The sequence below is a fragment of the Myotis brandtii genome, unplaced genomic scaffold (genome assembly GCF_000412655.1).
Source record: "Myotis brandtii unplaced genomic scaffold, ASM41265v1 scaffold149, whole genome shotgun sequence".
Lineage (NCBI taxonomy): Eukaryota > Metazoa > Chordata > Mammalia > Chiroptera > Vespertilionidae > Myotis > Myotis brandtii.
The window spans coordinates 1,292,592-1,314,460 of record NW_005355385.1 but is presented as its reverse complement, the minus strand read 5'-3'; the positions used below and the strand labels follow the sequence as shown (position 1 = coordinate 1,314,460).

General features: G+C 39.7%; 1 protein-coding gene across 5 annotated transcripts in view; it reads right to left on the bottom strand.

The window, feature by feature from the left end:
• KDM4C (lysine (K)-specific demethylase 4C) overlaps positions 1-21,869 on the bottom strand; it is a 335,517-nt gene that overhangs the window by 244,509 nt on the left and 69,139 nt on the right. For all 5 annotated transcript variants that reach the window (XM_014535707.1, XM_014535708.1, XM_014535709.1 and 2 more), the window contains 2 exons: positions 8,889-8,938; positions 18-121 (listed from right to left, as the gene is read on the bottom strand). In XM_014535707.1, coding sequence (XP_014391193.1) covers positions 18-121; positions 8,889-8,938 — 154 coding nt within the window. The remainder of the gene's footprint in view (positions 1-17; positions 122-8,888; positions 8,939-21,869) is intronic.

Here is a 21,869-nt window from a genome sequence, read left to right as displayed (position 1 = left end):
AAAGAATAATAATATACCTTATCAAAGGGAATACCATACTTCTTCAACACTGAGGGAGATATCAGTGTCATCTTGTGGCGAAGAAATGCATCACACCCTTGAAAACTGCTTGGGAAAAAACCTAAATGGAAATAAAATATAAGCATTCAGCAATGTATCAATTAAGATAAAATTTCAGATAGTTTTTTTAAGTTTTGTACTTCTTACAAAATGACAGCGTTATGCAAATATAGACCAACTCTACAAAAAAAAAACACACACACAAAAAAACAGCTCATACTAAAAATTAGAGTCAGAATTCTTAAAAATTAATACATACATACTTATATCACCAAAGGTTAGCTTCACAAAAAGATCTACCAAGAGGTGTTTTCATAACATATAAAATTACTAAACCTGAAAATTTTTCAATTTGTAACACATTTAAATTCAACCTGCCTAATATCTGAATCTGACTAATGAACAAAATATTAAGGGAGGTTAGCAGAGATAAATGTGTTTTAATAGAGGAATCTCTCATTTTAGACTCTTAGAAGTTGATCATTCAAGAAGCACTTGTCCCAATGCACGGCATACAGTAAACACAGAGCAGTTTCCCACCTTTCTTTGTTTCTTTCTGACCAATTTCAAACAGTTTAACTGCTACTAATTTCCTGAACAACTTACTGTCCAGCATCAGTCAAATACTTGGAAACCCACCTCACCAACCTTATGGGAGTAGAGCTTTGAGGAGGCCTTCACATGAGAAAGCTAAACATGCAGCAACCCTTTTTTCTACAGTGTGTTGCAAATCAAACCACAGTTGCTTTTCTCATTGCTGACTTCAACCCTGCAGTTCTGTCTGAGGCAGACTCTCATTAACTCAGTTACGCAGCTAGGAGAAAATGAATATGCTTGGTGCCCTGCTCTTTCCCTTCCTCACTCAGAGGGAAAACTACCATTCTGAGGAGAGTGGGCAAGCAAGAAGGGAAAGAGAAGAGAAACATGGAAAAGACAGGAGAATCACAGAGAAAGAACCCAGAGGAAAACAGAACTCATCAGGAAAACATGTGCAATGTTTATAAGTAAAGTGGTTTATGATCTTAACTCCCTTACCCCCAAAATGAAGATAAAACCACTGAAAATGTTACTTATCTAACTCTGTGGCTCACTATGTGCAAACAGGTAAAAAATGTGACCACTTTGACAAAAGAATGATCAGAACTCATTAACTAATCATGTACCATTTTAATCTCTTAGAATAGTGGGGTTCTACAGGAATATTTTTAATGTAAATAAGCCTTAATTGATGCCACCATCGAGTGTGTGAGGCCACAGATCATCAGAAGGAAACAAATCAAACAGCCAGGAAAGAGCCATTCAGGTATAAGAAACCACCTGCAAAAAGCAGTACAATCTGCTTAAGCATCTGCACCTGGATTTTTAAAAAGAAAAATAGAAATATAAAAAAAAATACATGCCAACAAAAACATCAGAAATACTGTCATTTTCTACAATGCCAATGGGAATAAGAGGAATGATTTTGTTTCATATGGTCACTTGATGCAGTCCTCTATTTATGGTTAACATTCATAATACATAAATGGAAGATAAAGTATATGGCAAATAAGCAACCTTCGAAAGAATGCAAACCTCAGTGAATGGAGAGAAAGTACCACATGGATGGAATGGTCACATGTACACAATACAATGTCCTGAGGCCTACATCACAGCGTAAAGAACAGCAGGGAGGTCCCCACGCGCTAAACCCATGGAAACACTTTAATAATATGATTTAAATGGATCTATCAAACTTTTCAAATCTGTAACTTTGTGCAGCTCTAAATGAATTACATTTTAAATTAAAATCAATGCAGAAAGGGGAGTCTATTTAATTTTCCTTTGCTATGGATTTGTAATCAGGACCTGAACAATGTGGTGACTGGTCATAAGTGAATTTAAATTGGAAAATCATTGAAGGAAGGTAATTTGCAGTATATTAAGAACTTCACATTGTTTCAGAATTTATATTTACAACAGGCTATCAGAATTATATTTTATATCACCCTGGAAAAAGACTCATGAACAGCACAAATTATATACAAAGCATGTATGTCAAAATGAATTTTACCTCAAAACACCTGCAGGAATACATGGATCATACCCACCCTCACTCCACAGTCCATGAAAATTATTTTATTCAACATATACACAAGCCAATATAACCAGAATATTATTAAACATAATGTGATAATATATTTTAAAACTCCAAAGTAGCCCAGCTGAGGTGGCTCTCCTCTCTCTCCTCTCTTCTCTTCTCTTCTCTTCTCTTCTCCTCTCTTCTCCTCTCTCCTCTCCTCCCCCCCTCTTTCTCTTCTCTTCTCTCTTCTCTTTCTCTCTCTCTCTCTCTCTCTCTCTCTCTCTCTCTCTCTCTCATCCTCCGCTTCTCCCTCTCCTTCTCCCTCACCACCTCCACCTCTGCCTCTCCCTCTCTCTAGGCATGTCCTCGGGTGAGGATTATTAAAAAAAAAAAATCAATGGTTACTGCCCTGACCAGCTAGGTTGTGGGTTCAATCCTCAGTCAGCGTGGTGTGTATGGTAAGCAAACTGATCAATGTTTCTCACTAACATCGATGTCTCTGTCTCTTTCTTTTCTCCCTCTCATCAATAAAGACATCCTCAGGTGAGGATTTTTTTTAAAAAGAAGTCAATGGGCCCTAGCCGGTTTGGCCCAGTGGATAAAGCATCGGCCTTCGGACTGAAGGGTCCCGGGTTCGATTCCAGTCAAGGGCACATACCTCAATTGCAGGCTCCTCCCCAGCCCGGGCCCTGGTCAGGGTGCATGCAGGAGGAAACCAATCGATGTGTTTCTCTCACATCAATATTTCTGTCTTTCCCTCTCTCTAAAAATCAATGGAAAAATATCCCCATGAGGAACAGGAGGAGGAGGAGGAAGAGGAGGGAGGAGGAGGAGGAGGAGGAGGAGGAGGAGAAGTAGTCAATGGTTACTAAACCTTAAAAATCATCTCATTCCCTTAGGCCTTGTTACCCAAATCAAGCAGTGCTGTTCACAAGTAACAAACTTCTCCCCCATAAAAGAGTTCTAAAAATCAAGTACAGCTAGGGTTAAACTATGTTGATTCATGTTTTACTTTGAATTCACCTATAGGTTCTTCCATATTTTCTCTAACTTTGCTGTTTTAAAATTAAATATGAAATTTGAGTCTGAATTCCGAATTACTCTCAAATGGGTTTCAATGTAAAAATCCTAAAAAGATCAAACTGAGAAGATAATCAGTTATTTCACATTCCAAGCTATGGAGACTAGTCTTATTCCCCCCATACCAACTCCTCTCTACAAGTAACACATTGGTTTCTATGACAGTAGACCAATGAGTTCTCAATAAAATGATATCTAATTTGGGGGTGAAAAAATCTGAAAGAACTGTTTGGAAATAAAACTGCATTTCTACTAAACTATTAAATAGTAAGAGCACATACTTTCCATTTTAAATAAACATTCAAAAATTAGAACAACTGAAATATTGCATAGAATTCATGGAACAAAATAGTTTAAACATTTATTCCAAGAAGAATCAACTCTTGTGAGTAGAGCACCCAAGAGAAAGGGAAGAGCAATATCATCAAGTTTACAATAGACTACTCAGAAAGTTGCTTTTTTGGGTCTATAGCTTGTTTATATCATCTTCAAAGATGGGACACTGCTATCTGTCAATTCCCTAACAAAATAAAGTCAGTATGTGTTTTTTTCTTTTTTTTAAGATATTATACAGTGGTAAGCAAGCAAAGGTGGTCTTTCAATCCAAACATTTTAGAGATGAAGGCTAGCATACTAAGGAATATATACTCCAGAGATCCCAATAGAGCCCTGAAACCCTAAAAGCACCCCACAACCACCTTTGGTGAGATTGCCATGGTACTGCTGGGAGTTGTTCAGCACGGGGAAGTATAGAATCACGTAAGCCCTCCCAAGGACCAGGACATATCCAAGATTGCCCTGTATTTAGTGTAAAACTGCTCATATGTAAGAAGCACTATTCTAAGTGACAGAAACGAGATAGAAAAGTCTACATATTATATAATTCACTTTTATGACATTCTAGGGACAGAAATCAGATTAGTGGCTGCCAGTGGCTCAGGGGAGGGATTCGTGAAAAGGGACATAAGATAACTTTATCAGGATACTATTATATATCTCAGTAATGGTGGTAGTTACTACATTATTGCATATATTGTCAAAACTCAATAAACAGTATATTCAAAGGGGGTGGCTTGTACTGTAAGTGCATTTTACCTCAATCAATCTGATCCCCCAAAAAATCATTACATTTTTAAATTGTGCTAGAAATAGAACAGATTTGTTCTAAAAATAGTGCGTTCTTTCTATCAGAGACAAATTTTTCCAAATTGTCAACTGGTTTACACTTTCTAATATGTTAGCTATTACTAAAAAAAATTCTTTTAAAATCCCAATCCCATATGACAAACACAAACACATGCTGAGGCTATTAAATCACCAAAGTTTCAAAAATTTAAAAGATTGGAAAAAGATTCAAAAATTAAAGTTTAGTATCAGTTTCTATGGGTATATTAACAATAGTTTGGAGAAGCTGAAATTAGTTATTAATCACTTAGGGGAAAAAGGAAGAAGAGAAAAGAAACAGGAGGGAGGAAATATGGAGAAACAAATAATAAGGGGGGGAATACGGAAAAAGGATATGGAAGGATTGCTTCTGTGAGAAATGCTTTTTAGATAAGCATCTACACCTGAAAGCTTATTAATGGAATAAGCCAATGAGCTACATTACGTGGGAAGAAGCCTGGTCATTTTTATCCACATTCCTGCATAAGAGGTCAACATTAGGTGTTGAAGCTATAGTTGGCCTCTCCATGCTTCCTCCCGTTCATGGAACAAGTAGTTACTCAGGCCTGGTAGAAAATTACCACACTGCAGGCTTCACTCAGATCCAAGTGTCCATAATCCATCGACATCTCTACTGGTAGAGATACAGCCCCATTGAGCTCTGCAGGAGGACGGCCAGGAGGAGTCCCTATTGGTCTTGGTATCGAGAAGGACGGTGGTTCTGCCCAATGTAACAGGTATGTGGGTCCATTACATACGGTTTTTACTGCATCCTGAGGTCACTTTGCTTCAGTTCCCACTTCCCCCCACCCCACCCGCTTGAATGGACAGATGGACCACACATACACAGGTCACCAGGACTCTCCAGGCTATGCACTTGGGGCTCAAACAGGTCACAGTCAAACTAACCAGGATTTCCCTAGGCCAGCTTCACCCTGCAGAATCAAAGAATTCTCAGTTTCCTCCCAAGGTAATTCCTCCCTGCGAGCTGGCATTCCCTTCCTGAGTTCTTCCTCCCCACTCCCTACTGTCACTTCTCAAAACTGTATTTCATCCCACATTCAAATTCTACTAGCTTGGTGTATGTTATATATTACCATCCGACGTCTAAAATTCTACTAAGACAGAAACATAGCTGACTAAAAATATTCAGAAATCTAAACACAGACAATGACATCTAATATCAAATGATGAGGAAATTAACTTTAGGGATTGTCTCACCACTCTTAATGCAGCTCAACTGACAATGAGATGAAAACAAACACCATGACACACCACATATTGTTGAGGCATGAAATAGGCAGAAAGGCAGATGATATATCATTGGACTTCTTCATTTTTTATGGCTTAAGGGGACCCTTAAAATTGATTGTTTATAATCAGAGGTATTTTATTTATTAACCTTTCAAAACCAGAAATTTTAATATAATATTTTCAGACTATCATCTAAATCAAGCTGAGAAAATAATGTATTTACCAATTTGAGAACTTGCAAAAGTACATTTTCCTAATTCCAACACAGAGGTATGAGAACAGGTCAATTTCAAATATGTTCACAGAATTTAAAATGACTTCATTATTGCTGCTCTTCTAATCTCAATAGCATCTCTTTTGGAACAAACCTTTTTTTAAGGGATTTGACAACTGCATCCCAGAAATGCACAAATATGCCCAATTTTGAATATAATTTGAGAGAATCCACAGACTGCTTACATCCCACCACAGATGCTGGTCTACCTCCTGGGATAAGGATCCCAGCACATGAGACTAAGAATCTGCTCCACAGGCTTACAGTCAAGATTCCTAGTCATTTAAACACATAAACATACACACCCCAAAGGTAACTATTTTAAAAAACCATGAACTAAATTAATCCTTCCTAATAATGATTCTTCTGTTCCATTTTGCTGAATATTGTTCTTTTAATAAAGTCAAAACTAAAACACTTGTTGCAAGTAAACATAAGGACCTAAAATAATTTATTCAGTTCTAACATCCTGTCATTTAAAACAAGATTCCTACTGATCATTCACACTTCTAAAATCAGCTGCAAAAGTCCTAACTCATATATTCTTTCCCCAGTAATCAAAATTTGGACCAAAGTAAGTCATCTTTAATTTTTCTTAAAAATAGGCATGTTATTCACAATAAGAAATCAATGGAATTCAGTCCTGCACAAAAGATTTTAGCCATTCCCAATTGTCTTTAATCCATATTTTGCTTAACTTAATAGAAGAGCAAAGATATTCTCTCCTTTCTAAAATGGATGAGATTTAGACATTCTAAAAACTGGAAATCTTCAAAACTGTCACTTATGATTTAACATTATACCTCTATTCTACTTTATACTTTCCATTCAATTGTATCAAACCAAAATTAGAAAGAATGCAATAGCACTACAGGCAAACATAGCAAGTATAAAAATTGCAAAAATTCACTGGAGATTTTTTATTACATTTATGTCTACATAATATTGAAAAAAACCTGTATAAATGAGAAAGCGGCTAAAGAGCAAAATCAAACTCCTGGCTTTATTAGGTGCAGGCCTAATGTCTTTCAGATAAAATATTTATAGGTGCCACAGTCAATCAAGATTTCAACAGGAACAGAAGATGAAAGCATTCATGCATAAAAGGCAAGTGTGATAATTATGATATGGAGACAAGATAATGGAAAACATCCGAGGCCACTTTTCACTTTGTGTATCAAGTGCTGCCTTGACCTAGCCATCCTGCAATGCGCCATCACATTTACTGTTACTTTATCATTTTAATTACTTAGCAGAATTCAATTAATTTGGCTGGCATGTAGTCAGCAGATGGGAATCCTTCACTATCTTACAGGGTCTTTTCCCTGTGTCATTTCTAAAAATAATGCTGCAAAACAGGTTTGAATAAACATGCAGCTGAGTATAAAATTCTTGTCCATCCTTCAAGTTTATTAACCTCTTACTGATTAAAGAAATGGCACCTATTTTCCTGGAATGTCATTTTCAGATAGATTATGTCAAAGTGGTGACAGGTTCTAGCCAAAATTTCAGAATGACTCTATACTGTAAAGTTTACACCGGCTCCACTTTAAAATTCTCAGGGTGCAAATAGAAAATAGTGGGATAATTACTACAGAGAAGAGGATAGTTCCGCATGCAGATTTAGCACAAAGTTCCCTGCCTATGTATTTAAGGATTACAGGAGTCATTTTCTAAGCTGTGTTCTACATAATCTGTTATCCAGAACCAGAATTCATCTACCTTAGCATTCATGAAAATAGTCCTCAACAAAGTTCAAGGTTACAATTACGTTGCTACTATTACTATAATGTATTACATTATAAAAATACTAAGGCTTTGTAGTTATTACTTGCCAAAATTATAATAATGTTTCTTACAAATGTGACATGTAACTGTTCTTTCTAATACTCTTATAATTTGGAGGAAAGTAATTTTCAGATGTTATTAACAATTTCTCTTCAGAACTGTCAAGTCAAAGAATGCAGTTTCTCAGTAAGCCCATTTCCTTATTAAAAGAAAGCTACATACAGCAGGGACGAAATTCCTTTCGTACTAGAAGGCAAACCTAACATTCCCATGAAACTTAGATTAGTACCTGACTAAAGGGCAATATTCACTGAGGATTTAATCCTGAATAAAACCGAACATCTTATGTTTAGTTGTCACTCAATGAAACTTCACTTTCCCCTGGAAATAAGTCACTCTCAACCTTGGTAAGGGTGACTAGCAGAACAGAAGATGAGGCTGGCAGGAGGTGAATCTGATTCTTCTCCCTTGTATAAGCAGATGAGGGCAAGGTTGCCTGGCATATCTTTAAGACAGAGAAGAAAAAAGGGAAGGTACTATCTGCAAACACAAGTGAACACAAAGTAAAACCATCAATAAGCTTCCTAGAAATAACTATGGATAAAGCCAAAAGATAATGATAAGATAATAATTCAAGTTAAAGTAAAGAATGTTTAAATTTGCCAGTCTAAGAAGACATACATTCTCACACTCATCCAGTAACCTGGGACCATTCATCTTCATATTTCCATAAGGGCAGTCCCAGGCCAAGGGTGCCAAATGAGAACTGGGAGTCAGAAGTCCCCTTTGGTGAAATGATCTGGCAACATAAAAAGTATTCATAAAAAGTATTCATAAAACACCCTTAGATGTGGCATCGGTACACTTTGGAATTTATCTCAAGGATGTAACTTAAAAGAAGGAAAAATATTATTGACACAATGATGTTAATACATTATATAAAAGAGAAAAATATTGGCAATAACCAAGATAGTTATATGCAGTCACTTGATGAAATATTAAGCAGCCAACTAAAATAACCATGAATATTATGCAACCAAGAAAACTATGCATACATTAATGTGAAAAAAGTTAAAAATTATTCAATGAGAAGCATTTAAAAGCCAATAACTTAAAAAGAATAAAATTAACTCATTGACATTCTATACTGTAAAAAACCCTCAAAAACTGTGAACCTATCTGGATGAGAAGCACAGAAAGCAAGTTTACCTTGAGCTAGTCGTTCAAGTCGTTTCCCATGCTCCGGGGGTATTGCATACCTAAAATTTAAACATAAATGAAGATTTTAGGTTTATAACTGTTCAGCTACTTCCTAAGATATCTACTCCTAAATAATGTCATGTAAAAAAAATTCAATAACAAAATCTACTTAGATGAACTGAGTAGAGATCAGAAAAACAATCACAGAGTCATATCCCTTGGACAAAGGACAGAGGAAAAATAAACTCTTAAGTCACTGATTTCAATGCTAGGCTCACCATCCCAACCACATTTGAAAGGTTAGGGAACAAAGGCCCAAACTGCTTAGTCAGGAGGCAGCTAGCCACTGCATGGAGACTAGACCTCTCTCCCAACACTCATAGCAACCCAGAAATCCAGGGCTTTTTTTGGTTGTATGTTTTAGTTTTGTGGTTGGTTAGCTAGGCTTTGTTTTTGAAGAAAACCTAGATTTGTTAAGATTTTTTTTAAATTTCTTTATTGATTAAGATATTACATATGTGTCCTTATCCCCCCCATTACCACCCCCGACCCTCCCACTCATGCCCTCACCCCCCTGTTGTCTGTGTCCATTGGTTAGGCTTATATGCAAGCATACAAGTCCTTTCGTTGCTTTTAAAATGTTTTTATTGACAAGCAGCAAAGAACACAAAATTATTACAGCAACATTTAGATTTTTACCAAACCTTTCTATTGTACTTTTGAATAGACTTTAAAATTTTTTAAAAATCATCAGCCATAAAAAGGCAGCTATTATTTATGTCATGATTATGTGACTTTTAAAATCTTGATTATAGACAAATAATTTTTCATCCTTGAAGAACAGAAATATTCATTTCTATTTCCTGGTGTTCTCAAAAGTGAAGTACCTGAATTTATTTTCTGTAAACTTAATAACAAATTTTAAAACAATGATCTCACAATATACTACACAAATACTAAATTTTATAGGCAGTCTAATGAGGAAAATTAAGGATATTAAAAATAAAGTTAAATGATCATTTCATGTTTTAAATAAAAATACGTTATTCCCAAGGCCTACATTTGCTGTTTACTAGCCCAAGTTACTTTTAAGTTCAAGTTACTTTTTATTAAAATAACTTTTCTAATTTTACTGAACACCACACTTGGTTGCATTTAAAGCTACTGATAACATATGCAAAACTTAATTGGATCCGATGTAACTAGGCAATTCTCTGAAAGAAAATTCAACCATATATCCTGTTCCTAAAGGCACCACTAATGAAATTATTCCAACTGAATTGGGAAGATAAAATTTCAGCATAACGAAATGACAATCAGTGTATATTTAAAGTCACTTCTTATTACTTTTTAATCCCTGGTATGTCTGTATGTGTGTGTGTGTGTATATATATATATGTATGTGTGTGTGTGTGTGTGTGTGTGTGTGTGTATATATATATATATAAATGTATATGTATATATATAATCACCCATGTTCAAAGGCTGTTAAATCGTGTTATTTACCCATATCTTCAGGAAAAAATCACTTCTACTGTCGTGGTAAAGAACCTGCTTCCCTCTTTATAATGGTCTGGCCCTCTAGCGACTTCAGGGCAAAATTATAGCTAATTTGCCTACAAACAACAGGTGGTCATTATAATCTGGCTACTTAGTGTATGTGCCCCAGACAGGAGGGTCACCTCCCCTATAACATACATACACACTCTCATACACTGCCTCAACTTCCTGATCAGTTCAAATGTCTATTTCAATCAAAACTTTCTCTCTCCCAAGATTTAAGCATCTCACAGGACTCCACATTTTTTAGCATGGTCTCCCCATTTTGCCCTGCCTTCTCTTCATTCCTCCTATATAGTACCCAGGGCTGTAATGCATACAATCCACAGGCTTGGGGTGCTTAATTTCCACTTAAATGGCATGGGGTGGGGGGATCTAATTTCCCAATATAACTGCCCTAATAATTTAATTCCTATGATTGTTGCAGCCAGCACTGAAAATTATCATCTAATTATTTAATTTAAAAAATGAGTAATAAATAAAAGTCAACCAGATAAAGGTTCCAATTTCATAAGAATATGTAAATATTTTTCATGAAAATAATTTTAAAAATCATTATCAGACTACATTTGAACAGAATGCTCTGAATTAAGGGCAGAAAAGCCCTTTAAAAAACCTAAATTACTAGTATGCTTTCAAAAAGTTTGAAATCCTGCTGCTCTGATAACATCCAAAGTTTTGTTCATTTCTTTGTGGAAACACTAAGCAATTCTCAATAATTTTTTTAATTATAGCATAAAAATACTGCCTGCCTGCCCACCCCTGTGACACTTCGCCACCAGAATTTGGAAATGATTAGCTCTTCTGCCTAAATACAGGGTGGTGCAAAAGTGGGTTTATAATTGTGAGTATGTGAAACAGAGCTCGCTCTTGTACTATTATTTATTAACTAGTTGTGGGGAGCCGATATAGGGTTAAGCCTCAGACTGACCTGTTGGCAAAGTCACAAACAGGTCTTCCGAGTCTTAAACAACCCAATCCGAGAGGTGGCTGCTGATTTACACGCGCTATCATTTAAAAAATAAAAAAGGGGGAATTTGCCAGAAGCCGGTCCATCCTTGCTGCTTGACACAGTCACTGCAGGGAAGAAACATCTGCACAGCATATGTTTCAAGGGACCTGGGGTATATGGCATACTGTTCTTAATATGTTTGCTTCCCTTCTTAGCGCTATGTGTTTTAACCAAGGTCACCTCTCCGGGAAAGGTTGTTTCCCCAGGTGGGGATTTTTCCCTGGAGTTAGGGATTAACCAGACTAAGGGAATCAATAAAACCCCTTAACTAAGTGCCAGGCGGGTAGTTAATCACTTTACAAACAACCTTGGAATGGAGATAACAAATGCCCTAACCTTTGGAATAGAATGGATAGGATTAAAATCAACTGGTATAAATACAGATGTAACAGGAAAATAAAAGAAGAACCTCGCTATGCTGATCAACTGAACACTGTCTCCGTGTCATTCCTTCTTCACCGACTCCGTCCACACCTTTGGGAACCCCTGGACCTGTTGGGGTTGGACCCCAACAACTAGTGGCCCGGTGCACAGATTCATGCACAATGAAAGGAAATTAATTAGAAGAAATATTTTAATATCATTATTCACCCTTTCTTTATAATAGAAGTATCAACCAAATTCACAATCAACAATGACAGATCGAAATACGCGCATGTGATTGGCGCCAGCAAGAGCTTTATATGTATTGTACATGTGTGAGTCAACTTAGCCTTTTATATATATAGAATAAACTTGCTTAATTAGACCTGCTTTCTGATGTAGCTAAACTTTTTCCAGCCCAGTGAAGCATCCCAACTTCTCTTTCAGGTAATTGTCAGCAACACAGCAGTAAATATCAACACAAAGCAGATCATTATTGCAGATCACACAGGGAGAACAAAGGATAAAATATTTAACTGCAGTGGTGTTTGACTATGTTCTGCACAGTGAGAAAACCTGAAGTCATTTTCAAGTTCCACCATTTTTGTTTAAGTTTTTTCATTAATATATTTTTATTGATTTCAGAAAGGAAGGAAGAGGGAGAGAGAGAGAGAGAGAAACATCCATGATGAGAGAGAATCATGGATCAGCTGCCTCCTGCAAGTCCCCCACTGGGGATTGAGCCCACAACCTGAGCATGTGCCCTTGACTGGAATCTAACCTGAGACCTTTCAGTTTGCAGGCCGACACTCTATCCACTGAGCCAAACCAGCTAGGGCAAGTTCCACCATTTCTTATTTCTTTTCAGTCGGGTCAAGTTTCTAAACTTTCTAAATCTCCATTTTCTGGCTAATGAAGAAAAATAGGATTCCATCGAGTCTCCTATCTACCTACTCCAGGACTTCTGTGATGATCAAATGCCATGAGGCATGGGAAAACACTTCACAGACATTTGGTTAAACTATAAAATTTTTGCACCTGGCTATAAAGCAAGTCAAGTTCCTGGGCTGAAGAAACTCCAAGGAGACTAGTTGCTAGGGAGAGAAGCTGGGCATTGCTACGCGGTCATTATCTAGCACCCACAGCGACCATTTCCGGGCTGGGGTGGGCTGTGGACCGCATTTTGTGCCATGGGGGTCTTAACAGTGTTGGCTGTGATTTGGCAGGATGTCACTCCAGGGTGGTGGTGGGGCCTGTGTCCCACTTGGGGGAAGCCGAGTGTTGATTTGTCAGCGCCAGGTCTGTGGTGCTATTTATTTTTAAACCAGAGGCCTGGTACATGAAAATTCATGCACTGGAGGGGGGGGGGGTCCTTCAGCCCAGTCTGCCCCCTCTCACAGTCCGGGAGCCCTCAGGGGCGGGAGGTGACCCTGCGGTCAGGGGAAGGCGACGCCCCAATCACACCTCTGTTGCTGCCACCGCTGGCAGCACAAGCCTCAGCCGGCCCTGGTTACCTGAGCCTCAGGCGGCCCTGGGCAGCTGGGCAGCCGCCATCCAAGACTTGCCTGGATCTCGGGCTGGCCCTAGGTGGCTGGGGGGCTGAGGAGACTGGGGGTCTCCGGAGAGCATATTCCCTCATTATTGGCTGTGGGCGCCACATATTTGAGGGTGGTGTAGTCAATTAACATATTCCCTCATTATTGGCTGTGGACGCCGCCATCTTTGCGATGGTGTGAGGGTCAATTAGCATATTCCCTCTTTATTAGATAGGATGGCCAGTGTGTGTCATGGCAGCTCCTGCATTGAGCATCTGCCCCTTGGTAGTCCGTGCGCATCATAGCTACCAGTTAAATGGACACTTAGCCTATTATATACATAGATTACTGTATCGGTTCCCATACAAACAACTCTAAACCTACTTTTGCCCCACCCAGTAAATATAATAAGAAATAAATAACTTTTCTGAGTCTTACATCCCGCTACCATCCATCGGCTTTCTTTTCTTCACTTTACACACACTACTTCCAATGGCTGCCACGTTTTTTCCTCCCATTCATGCTGGAGCTCAGTGTAATCTGGATCTTACTTTCATCACTCTCAATACAGCTGCTTAGACAAAGGTTGCCACGTTTTTTCGTCTTTATCTAACACTCATCTACCTTCAGTTTCATGATCCCACTCATCTCCAGTGGTTTTCTACCGTCTGCTTGTGCCACACCTAACACTGATGCTCCCTAGAGCTCCATGTTTCGGTGCTTCCACATTGTTCCAAGGGAACCACCTTCACTCAAGGCTTCAAGATCCATATGCTCCATTCCACGCATGTCTCCTGAGCTCTGAACCTCTGAAACGACCAGCAATTGAACAAGTCCATTTGGCAGCACTCAAACAATTTGTCTTCCATCATCTTCCTGCTTCTCCTCCAGAGTTCCCCATCCAATCAACTGCCCAGAAATGTGGAAGCTATGGTTGCATTCCTCTTATTTAACCCATCCCCAAGTTTTACATGTTCTACCTTTTACTTGTTCAAGAGCAGTTTTGTGAATCTGCCTACATTTCTCTATCCCCACTGAGACCACCCTGGTCCAGGTCACCATTCTCTGTCACACACATTACTATTGCAGCCTGTTAGCTAGTCAATCCTGCCTCAAGCTTTGCCCTCTCTAACCCATGGAGCCCAATCAGATCCTGTCAATTTGCTACCCTATTTAAAATTGGTCCAGCACGAAGCATTGGTGACTAAGTAGAGGCAACAGATTGGAGGGCCTGTAAGCAGAGGCGTTCACTACAAACATTAGTGACCTCAGCAGAGAAGTCCTACTTCTATGGCCATGACCACCTCCTAGATGTTTCTATGTAAGTATCCCATCACTTCAAAAGTTTCAACGTACACAAGATCAAATTCATATTACCTCCTTTAAGCTGGTATCTCTCCTAGCTTTCCCATTTCACTTCACATCTTAACCTGGCCGTTCAAACTAGAACTATCCGAGTCACCTCTTCTTGATTTCTCATCACAAGTCTTATCCACTCAATAGCCTCAAAGCCTCGCATTTATCTCCCAGCAGCATCACCTCAATTTCAACCTTAATCTGCCCACACTGGATTACAATCATAACTGAACTCCCTGCCTGTATCTCCTGAGCAGCTATAGCCTCATGTAACTATCGGAGCATAAAAACCTTTATTCCTTACTGCCTGGCTTTTAAGATCCTACACCTCCCCAATTTAGCCCTAGCCTTAAATATCAAGAGTCCATTCTCAATAGGCTAGACTACGACTTACCTATCAATCACACGAGCTTTGACCTCATTCCTCACCTCAAACAGCCCCTTCCATTCTGCTTCAAATCCCAACCTCCCAAGACCTGTGCAGATTCCCCCTCCTCCTGAAGCTTTCTTTGACCATCATAAACCTCAGCAACCTCACCCCTCTTCCTTCTACCAGATCCTGCTGTTACATTTTTCATGTAGTATTTATCATCTACTACTTTCCATAACTAGCTGCTGTTTCCTGTGCATAAATTACTTTTGTCTGATAAGCACTGAGTTCTATGAAGGAGAGAATACCTACTGCAACCCAGAAATGTTCACATGAATTATACTTTCTAACCCACCTGGTACATGACTGCCTAGTTCACAGCCAGGCACTCTGTTAAGTGCCACAATTGCTCAGTTAAGGAGCTAATTTTATTGTTTGAAGATATAGGTCTTGTACCTTTTTGTATACTTTGAAAACCACCAAATAAAATGTCTACCATTGTGTACTCTTAAGTACATACCAGTTTGTTGAAAATATTAATTGTTCATTTAAACTTTAGGAGTGTTTTTCTTTCATATAAAATGATATTGCAAACAGTTATGCTATCACATTAAGAAACTATGAATCACTAAGGATCTATCACTAATTATTTATAAAGTAATATTTTATTTAAAACCAGAGACTTTTAAGAATTAAAAAAAAAATCTATATGAAGGCCGAAGAAAACAGGATAATCCCGCTAAGCATATTTTTGGGTGGTGGTCTGCTCAAAAAATAGACCTAAAATGATGTTATCCTGGTGGTTGTAATATAAACACTATCTAGGACTAAAGAATAAGACTAACATTTCAAATTGTCAGTAGGTAAAACTGTATTAGATCCATTTCTATGATTTAGGTTTTTTCTCTATGAATTGGTCTCTGTATTTTTCTTTTCAAAATATGCTCAGTCCATCAGTCCACTAGAAGTGATTACCAGCACTTCTCAAAGGGTAACTACTATTTCTCAGATCACTTCCTCAAAGTCTCCCTAATTTCATTTGGGACCCCTGAAGCTATCTACACTAATAAAAGAGAAACATGTAAATTAACCATCACTCCGCTACACCCACCAACCAATCAGGAGCAAGCATGCAAATTAACCCAACTAAGATGGCAGCGGCCACGGAGCTGGAGCGAGCAGGAGGCTTGGGTTGCCCCCAGTGATGGAGGAAGCCAAGCTTCCCGCCCACCCTGGCTGGCCCTGGCCTCCGCTCAAGGCTACAAAGTTTCAATTACAGAAGATAAATAAATCCCCGATACCTGCTTCCAGCCGGCCCTGGCCTCCACTCAAGGCTACAAAGTTTCAATTATAGAAGATAAATAAATCCAAGATACCTGCTTCCAGCTGGCCCTGGCCTCCGCTCAAAGAGGTGCTAGGAAAAAAAGAAAAGAAAAAAAGGAGAGGCTGGGAGCTTGGGTAGCCGGGGGGCGTGGCCAGCCTGAAAACGGCCATCAGCCCCTCACCCAGGCTGGCCAAGCACCCCAGCGGGACCCCCCAACCCTCGACCTAGAGAGTAGTATGCTGAGTGAAATAAACCAGACAGATGAAGACAAACACCATATGATTTAACTTATATGTGGAATCTAAAAAAACAAAATAAACAAAGAAGTAGAACAAAAACAGACTCATAGATACAGAGAACATTTTGATGGTTGCTAGGTGGGAGTGGGTAGAGGGGATAGGCAAAACAGGTGAAGGGATTAAGAAGTGCAAATTTGTAGTTACAGAATATTCACAGGGATGTAAAGTATAGAATAGGGAATATAATCAATAATACTGTAATAACTATTTATGGTGCTAGGTAGGTACTATAATTATCAGTGGATAACTTCATCTATACTAATAATAGAGGAATATGCAAATTGTCTGGGATGCCATCACAGTAACAGTAATGACCAAGTAGCAGGCTGCATGGAGCAACAAAGCCGGCAGGGGGGGTTAGTGAGGGACAACCAAATGACTGAAAGGAGGGAAGGTGGGGGCGAGCAGGCCAGCAGGGGAGGCAGTTGGGGCGAGCAGGCCGGCAGGGGGGCAGTTGGGGGCGAGCACACTGGCACAAGGGGCAGTTGGGGGTGATCAGGCTGGCAGGGTAGAATTTGGGGGCAAGCAGGCCGATGGCAGGGGGCAGTTGGGGATGAGCAGGCCAGCAGGCAGAGTGGTTAGGGGCAATCAGGCAGGCAGGCAGGCAGGCAGGTGAGTGGTTAGGAGCCAGCAGTCCCGGATTGTGAGAGGGATGTCCGACTGACAGCTTAGGCCCAATCCCTGTAAACTGGCAGTAGGACATCCTTCAAGGGGTCCCAGATTGGAGAGGGTGCAGGCCGGGCTGAGGGACACACCCCCCCTCCACAAATTTCGTGGACCGGGCCACTAGTCACTAATATATTCAGAAACCAATGTTCTCAGCTCCATCCCCTACCTATACCTTTGCCACTGTGTTCTCTGACATCAAGGGCAATCTTATCAAGCCCAGGGCACAGAGCGATAACCCTTCCAGGTCCCAGGCCCGTGCCATGCTCAGGCAGTTCAGTCCTAAAACAGTGTTGTCCTCTACTCCCTCTCCCTGACTGAGGCTGAGTGTGAAGTAGCCCTTTCCTCCTTAGTTTATTTCCTCTTCCTCCTGCTGTTTTGCTCACAGTCATCTCCCCTGAATAATGGGGCTCAAGTATCCAGGGACAGTTTTCTGACAGGTAACAACTCTAAACTAACCCTCCCCTTTTTTACTGGCATAAGCTTATGCTTCTGACTTTGCTTTCTTTGTTACTAAAAGGTTGAAAGTTCAGTTACTGAAGGGTTGAAAGCTACCACAATTATAATTAACATGATTAGAGCTCATCACAGCTACCATTTATTGAGCCTTTAAAATATGTCAGACCTTGTGCTAAGATCCGGTACTAACACCTCTGTTTCATCGATAGGGAAACTAAGGCTTAGAGAAATTAATTTACTAACACAAAGTGGTAACAGAGGTGACACCCAATCCCAGGCCTATCTTACACCAAAGTCCAAGTTGTGCTCTCCAGCCCCAAATTTCATTCATGTTCCCTCATCAATCACCACGAAGATGCCAATAGCAAAGAAGTAACAGAAGTCTTACCCTTTACAATAATCTCTGGATAGTGATCCAACTTTTGGAAGAAAATGTTTTATGCCTGCTAGCAGACAGAACTTCCAATATCCATACAGAACAACACTTCTCCCAGCTATCCTTACCTTTACTCACCTTTAAAACACAATTTAAAAATTAAGGGTCTCAGGTTCGATTCTGGTCAGTTGCAGGCTCAATCCCCAGGCCCAAACGGGGCATGCAGGAAGCAACCAATCAATGTGTCTCTTTCACATCGATGTTTCTCTCTCTCTCTCTCTGTCTCTCCGCCTCCCTCTATTCTCTCTAAAGATCAATGGAAAAAATATCCTTGGTAAGGGTTAAAAGAAAAGAAACAAATAAAACCAAAAATCACTGAACAAAGATGCCATGTTTTATAACAGAATCAAGCATTAATAAAACAGAAAAGCCAGTGTGGCTCAGTGATTGAGTGTTGACATATGAACCAGGTGGTCCGATTTTTATTCCAGTGTGGGGTGTGCAGGAGGCAGCAGATCAGTGATTCTCTTTCATCATTGATGTTTTTATCTCTCTCTCCCTCTCCCTTCCTCTCTGAAATCAATAAAAATATATTTTAAAAATTACATAAATAAATCAAACATTAAAAAATGCCAGGAAGAAACTAAGATATAACAACTTCAAAAAATTGGTGATAAAATAAATGCTCATAGGAGCTATATGCCTATAACAAAAATTTTCCAGCGCCAATATTTTCCCAAAAAAAGCAATCTTACCTTATATGGAAATCTTCAAAAATAGTATTATTTCCAAATGATCATTTACTGATATGATAATATACCATCCATGAATAAGATAAAGTGACTTAAAGGGTTCTACTACAATTGGCTTACAGAGTTTTACCACAATTAACTCCAACAAACTATTGAAACATTTTGAAGGAGATTTCCAGTGATTAAAGTTTAATTTTCAAGGGAAAACTATCTACTCAGTTTTTTGTGTGTGTTTTTGGGTAATCCTCACTAGAGGATATTTTTTTCCATTTATTTTTCAGAGAGAAGGGAAGGGGAAAGAGAAAGAAACATTGATTTAAGAAAGACACATTGATTGGTTGCCTCCCAAACCTGCCCCAACTAGCTGAGGAATTGAACTTGCAACCCAGCTATGTGCCCTTGATCAGGAATCAAACCCTCAACCCTTTGGTTCGTAGGCTGATGCTCCAACCACTGAACACACCAGCCAGGGCTCTACTCAGCTTCCTTACAGTCAGAACTCTGAGAATTGAGAAGCTTTCATAAGTGTGCCTGACACAAAGCAACCAAGCTACCCAAAGATAACTCAAGCAGCCAGCAAAACAAGTTACAAAGTCTTAAAAAAATAAATTAAAGTCAACAGTCACTGGTTTCTGCCAACACTTGACATTCTTTAGTAGAGTTCATTTTCTTCATTAGGTAGATGGAGAAATAACTTATAGGAGCTGAAGACAAGGAAGACTACCCCTCTAATTCAAATCCTCTTTGATTCATGCCATCCCAAAAAACATTCACTTTTTTCTTTTTTTACACTTCAATGATTATTCATGGGCTTTTTTGTCTCTGATCAGAGAATTATTTCTGAGATCATGCAATGGATGCTATGTCCTCTTTTATGTTGCAAAAGAAAATTCCAGCAGCTTTATGCATTAGTCCTCAAATAAATAAACCGTGTATGGAGCCCCCTCAAATAAGCAGTCATTTGGAGGAAAGGAGAAGAGATGGACTCACAACAACTGGCTATATCAGATTTGAAGTGTATTGTCTGTGGATTTCGCTCAGGCAAGCTATCAAATCTGTTATCACTGACAATCACAAAATACAGTGGAGTGACTAAAACTTTCTAACGAACCGTTTTTTGTAACTTCTAAAATGTCCTATGCATTAGGCTAATCCTATTCATGGCATCAGACAAGAGTCACGACTATTATTTTACAGGTTAATTTTGTAATATTAACAAGGAAGGAGGCGCCACTGCGGGGCAACCTGTGACCCAGGCCCGTGCAACAATGACGCCTCCAACCTCGGCCTCAGTGACTCACACCAGAGACTGGCGCAGGGTCCACGCAGGGAAAACCCGGGGTCCTCCCCAGGCAGGGCGCCTCTCCTCTTGGCGATACAGCCAGGGATGGACGAGCCAGGAGGAAAAATAAAAGCCACACACCGAGAGAAGTGGCGGTGGGCGGTCCTTTCGCAGCACCGACAAGATAGCGGAAGTGGAGCAGAAGCAGGGACCTTGCTCAAGTTCACCCGCCAGCGGGTGGGCATGGACCTCCACCGCCACTGGGCAGCGTGTGGGAACGGAGGCAGCCCAACAGCGCCCCGCAGCGGCGGCGGCTGAACCAGCATTACTGCTGAAGCGCCTGCACAAGGCCAAGGAAGAGGCGCTGCCTATGGAGAAGCCTGAGGTGGTGAGGATCATCCAGTTGGAGATGGTGGACACCAAGGTGGGTGGATACAATGGCAAGACCTTCCCCCAGGTGGAAGTCAAGCCTGATATGGTTGGCCACTACCTGGGTGAGTTCTCCATCACCTACAAGCCGGTGAAGCACCACCGGCCTGGCATTGGAGCCACCCACTCCTCCCACTTCATCCCTCTCAAGCAGCCAATACAAATACAAACTTGAGGGGGGGCGGGGGGGAGAGGGAGAGATATGGTACTTTCCTATATCCTCAATTCAAAACAATATTTTTGCAAAACAAATATCATATAATATGTATCTTCTACAAAGTACTACTACCCAAAGAGGAAGATTAAACAGTCTGAAAAGGAAGATGGGAAATATGGGGAGGGGGTAGATAAGCTAGGCAAAAAAAAAAAAAATTGTGAACTGCCACTAATTTGCAAAGCTAATAGCACTAATGCTTGTTTTCCATTAACTACATGGCATTACATTAACCTGATTTTTCCCTAAGAGTTATGGATTTGATTCAGCAATTTTTTTTTTCATTCGAAGAGGTTTCTCTGGTTCATGTAGGTGGTAGTGTTTGCTTTAAGTGAAAGAGCAATAACAAGGCAATATGAGGTATCCTGAAGGAATTTACAAGTCCTTAATACGCTTATCAGGGACATCAAAAGTATTTAATTAATGTAAGTTTACATTAATCACCCACAATTACCCATCAGTTAGTGAAAAGACATTACATCTCAGCATTTCAGGGAAAAGAGTGAGATTTACTTTCAAAATCACAAACACTAGACCTCATGAGCTTCCTTTAGGGCAGCAGTCGCCAACCTTTCGGACCTCACGGACCACCAGTGGTCCGGACCACTGGCTGGTGACCACTGCTTTAGGGAACTCTGTGCTGAGCAAGGGTCTGGACTACAGGCATGTGGATGTTGTGTTTATCTCCAAGTCAGGCTCTGGTCTAAGTAAAATTTGATCAATAAAAATTTTTCCTATCATTTCTCATTGTACCCTCTTTTTTCTATAAAAATAGTGCATGAGTATAAAATTAATACCATACTTTTTAGGGTGTATTTCCAATTTTTAAAATCTTTTTTAAAAATATTTTCTAGGACAAGAGATGAGTATTTGAGGAGAACCAAGATGGCGGCATAGGTTAACGCCGGAGTTTGCTGCCTCGAACAACCACTTCAAAAATACAACTAAAAGACGGAACGGACATCACCCAGAACCACAGGAAGGCTGGCTGAG